The sequence below is a fragment of the Cyprinodon variegatus genome, unplaced genomic scaffold (genome assembly GCF_000732505.1).
Source record: "Cyprinodon variegatus isolate N-32 unplaced genomic scaffold, C_variegatus-1.0 Scaffold1057, whole genome shotgun sequence".
NCBI lineage: Eukaryota > Metazoa > Chordata > Actinopteri > Cyprinodontiformes > Cyprinodontidae > Cyprinodon > Cyprinodon variegatus.
Genome location: NW_015151510.1, coordinates 127,228 through 131,315, shown reverse-complemented (window position 1 = coordinate 131,315; position 4,088 = coordinate 127,228). Strand labels below are relative to the sequence as shown.

Genomic DNA, 4,088 nt, shown 5'->3' with positions numbered 1-4,088 from the left:
ATGGATACCAGGAGCTGGAAGCATCATGCAGTTAAAGTAGGAAATCCATTTATTTACTTTGAAATCATTTCATCTATTGAGCTAAAACTCTGTGTTGAACATAGATTTTCACTAGTAGATCTCATCATTGTATCTGTCATAACTTGTTCAGACTTGGTTTGTTCTACATTCCACCAGCAGCTCTTAGCCAACCAGGAACAATAAAAAACTGGTTTAACCAGAAACCGCAGATAAGCAGCAGAGGGAAACTTTAGTTAGCTTTCAGTTTGACTGGAGAAACGCGAAGAAAACATTTCATAAGAATTTAGTGTTTGTAGATTTAAGAAGATGAAGCTCTTTGCTGTGTTTTTCTTCCTCTTCTGTGGTAAGATCATCTTCCTCTCTCCAAGCTTAGTTTAAATCAGCTGATGTTCTTTTTTCTTTTCATTCGGTAACATGACAATTATCTCTACAGCTGAGTATCTTTTAGGTTGCTGCATTTTACAGACATTCATCTTTAGTGAAGCTTCACAGCTAATGGAAGTGAAACTCAGGCCTCTGGATTCTGTAACAAATACTGGCATTGTTAGTTTACCTGAGATTAAGAAAAACGACTTTCCAATTAGATAAAAGTATTTATTTAAAGTGAAGAAGAAAACCTGTCCATAACTTCTAATCTGTATTTGATCATTTTTTCTGACTGAAACGAAAGTTCTTCTTTTGGCTGTTTTTCTGCTTCCCTCATTATCAGCTTTCTCACTGGTTTTAGTCTTTAGAAAACCTTTTTATCAGTAAGGTGCAAATATTATTATTTCCTTATTTCTCAACTACTTGTTCTTAATGTGTTTAAAGGTATAAAACATCAAGGTCAACATTAAACAGCAGTGATTTCTAGGAATATTGTTATTAAATGTCCACAAAAAAACTATAATTGCAAAGATCTGCATCTATTATTCTAACTTTACATTTGGATATTGAGTTTTATTACATTTTAATCCGTTTATATAAAGTACCAGTTAACTATAGGGTGTGACCTGGTTCTTTGTAACATGAAACCATAGTGAGAGCAGCTGCTGATTGGCTGCTGCCTCTTACTGGGTTTGTTTTAATCTTGATATTAATCAACATTACTGCAACACCTCCAGTATGCAGGGGTGGAAATTAGATCTGCTGGAGTTAATTAACAGTATTATTTAACAGTTAAGTAAAGTTAAAGGCTACTTATNGATCTGCTGGAGTTAATTAACAGTATTATTTAACAGTTAAGTAAAGTTAAAGGCTACTTATATTTTACAGAAATCCTAAACATAACCCTTTATCTGGATTCAGTCACTTTGTTTTCATTTCAGTGCTAAAAACTAAATAGAAATGTAGAGAAATGTACAGTAAACCAGATAGATTAGTAGGTGATTACGAGGTGTTGAAAATATGAAAAGTCTTTAAAAGAAATCATTGTAAGACACTGAACATTATTTATTTGTCCTTTCAGCTTCTCAGGATCCTCTGTCTGTAAATGTGGAGGTTTGGGAAGGAGCTCCATCTGTTCTGCTTCCCTGTGACTATAAAGAGCAATTACTAGATGTTGTTACAGTGAAATGGAGCCGCTTTGATCTCAATCCCACTACGGTCCATAAACGGAGAAAAGAAGACGACCTACAGGAACAAAATCAGCAGTTCAGAGGAAGAACATCAATGAGACCTGATGCTCTAGACTCTCTGGACTTCAACCTGACTCTAACAGAACTTCAACCTTCTGACAGTGGCGTCTACATCTGCAGCATGATTGATAAGAAAGAAGAAATACTTTCTGAGGTCCAGCTGTATGTCAGAGGTCAGTTACCTTGGGGTAGATCTTTTTCTGGATTTAACTATCAATATAGTATAGAAAATAATAAAATAGAATGGAAAATCCCAGTATTGTCCCACAATGGGAAATTGTTGTGTTTACAGCAGCAAAGGTTACAGTAGAAGAGGTCAGATAATGTGCCCATTGTTTTACAATATAATACTCTGTATTTGGAGAATAAAACATTCAATAAACAGGACATTTTTACAAAAAAATAAATAAATGACAGCAGCATGTTCTTTAAAGACAAACTGCAGAAAATCAGCAAATACTGGTGAAGATTCTCAGTCATCCAGCTCATAGTCATTCCAAAAAAAACAAAAAACAACAATCCACTGGACTTTGTTTCCAAGTTTGAAGACGTTTCGATTCCCATTCAGGAAGATTTTTCAATTCAAAACATCAAAAATAGCGTTGAGATCTAGGCTTTATAGAGTGGACCAAAAACAGTCTTGGTTTGGTTCTGGTCCAATCTACATGCAGATTGGACCAGANAAACTCCTTGCAACATTGCACTTTTTTGCATCTGGGTCATTCCAGCGTACGGTTGCAGCGAGAGCTGGGATCTCCCAATCTCGTTTTTCAGAAGTGCTGTCCGACCGGGTCGGGGTTCTCCCCCAGTTACGCAATCACTCTTGTTAAATCACCAGCAAACCATGGTCCAGCCCCTCGCGCAAAATTCCAGTTTGCGAGCGCAAATTACTGCACGCAAAATTGGATCTTGATAAATCCGGCCCTAGGTGTTGAAAAGATGACAAATCTTTAAAAGAAATCATTTTAACACACTGAACATGTCTTTATTTGTCCTTCCAGCCTCTCAGGATTCTCTGTCTAAATATGTGGAGGTTCAGGAAGGAGCTCCATCTGTTCTGCTTCCCTGTAACTACAGCAAAGAGATTGATACAGTGAAATGGAGCCGCTTTGATCTCAATCCCACTACGGTCCATGAACGGAGAATAAACGGAGACGACCTACAGGAACAAAATCAGCAGTTCAAAGGAAGAACATTTATGAGACCTGATGCTCTAGACTCTCTGGACTTCAGCCTGACTCTGAAAGAACTTCAACCTTCTGACAGCGGCGTCTACATCTGCAGCATCATTGATAAGAAAGAAGAAACACCACTGACTGAGGTCCAGCTGTATGTCAGAGGTCAGTTACCTTGGAGTAGATCTTTTTCCTGATTTAACTATCAATATAGTATAGAAAACAATAAAATAGAATGGAAAATCCCTGTATTGTCCCACAATGAGGAATTGTTGTGTTTACAGCAGCAAAGGTTACAGTAGAAGAGGTCAGATAATGTGCCCCTTGTTTTACAATATAATACTCTGTCTTTGGAGGATAAAAAATTTAATAAACAGGACATTTTTACAAAAAAAATAAATAAATGACAGCAGCATGTTATTTAAAGACAAACTGCAGAAAATCAGCAAATACTGGTGAAGATTCTCAGTCATCCAGCTCATAGTCAATCCAAAAAAGTTAAAAAAAACATCCACTGGACTTTGTTTCCAAGTTTGAAGACGTTTCGATTCCCATTCAGGAAGATTTTTAATTCAAAACGTCAAAAATAGCGTTGAGTTCTAGGCTTTATAGAGTGGACCAAAAACAGTCTTGGTTTGGTTTAGAAAACATTTAGATTGGACCAGATGAAGCAGTTCACCCTTTGAGAAAGGGGAACATTTGGTTTTACAGGCTAGCAAAGAAACCAAAGAAACCAAAGACTGGTAAACTGCGATAGCGGGCATTTGCCCGATGGGCGGGTCCTAATTTCAGTGTGCGAGGGCCGTCCCTCCTTAAATCATAGCGGCCCCAACACTTCCTCTCTGGCCGAAGCTCCTACCTGTGACAGTAAATAACTCAAGGTGCTGAAGAAGTGATCCAATGTTAACTACCTAAATCAGGGGTGTCAAAATGGTTCCAGAAAGGGCCGTGTGGCTGCAGGTTTTCTTTCCAACTAAGCAGTAGCATCAGACTCCATTCATCTAATCTAGGGAGTCCAATCTTGGAAATTAATTGTTATTTTAACACACATAGATGTATTTTGTAAGCATAAAATTCTAGAGACCCTTTCTTAGCTAGCATAGATTTTTCTGCCAATTTCTGTCAGATTGTAATTTCCACCACATTGCATTCCTTGGTGGAAATTACATTTACGTGTGTAGGCGCAATTCATAGATACACATATAAGGCCTTTGTTCTCACATTTTATTTATCTAATTTTATTATTACAACAATGTGATAATATGATAAAATAATA

The 4,088-nt window shown here is 37.1% G+C and overlaps 1 protein-coding gene across 1 annotated transcript in view; it reads left to right on the top strand.

Moving 5' to 3' along the window:
- The first annotated feature begins 231 nt into the window (after positions 1–231).
- The window catches only part of LOC107101138, an 11,409-nt gene continuing 7,552 nt past the window's right edge, over positions 232–4,088 (top strand). The window contains exons 1-2 of the mRNA XM_015399926.1: positions 232–364; positions 2,639–2,977. Coding sequence (XP_015255412.1) covers positions 328–364; positions 2,639–2,977 — 376 coding nt within the window. The 5' untranslated portion in view covers positions 232–327. The remainder of the gene's footprint in view (positions 365–2,638; positions 2,978–4,088) is intronic.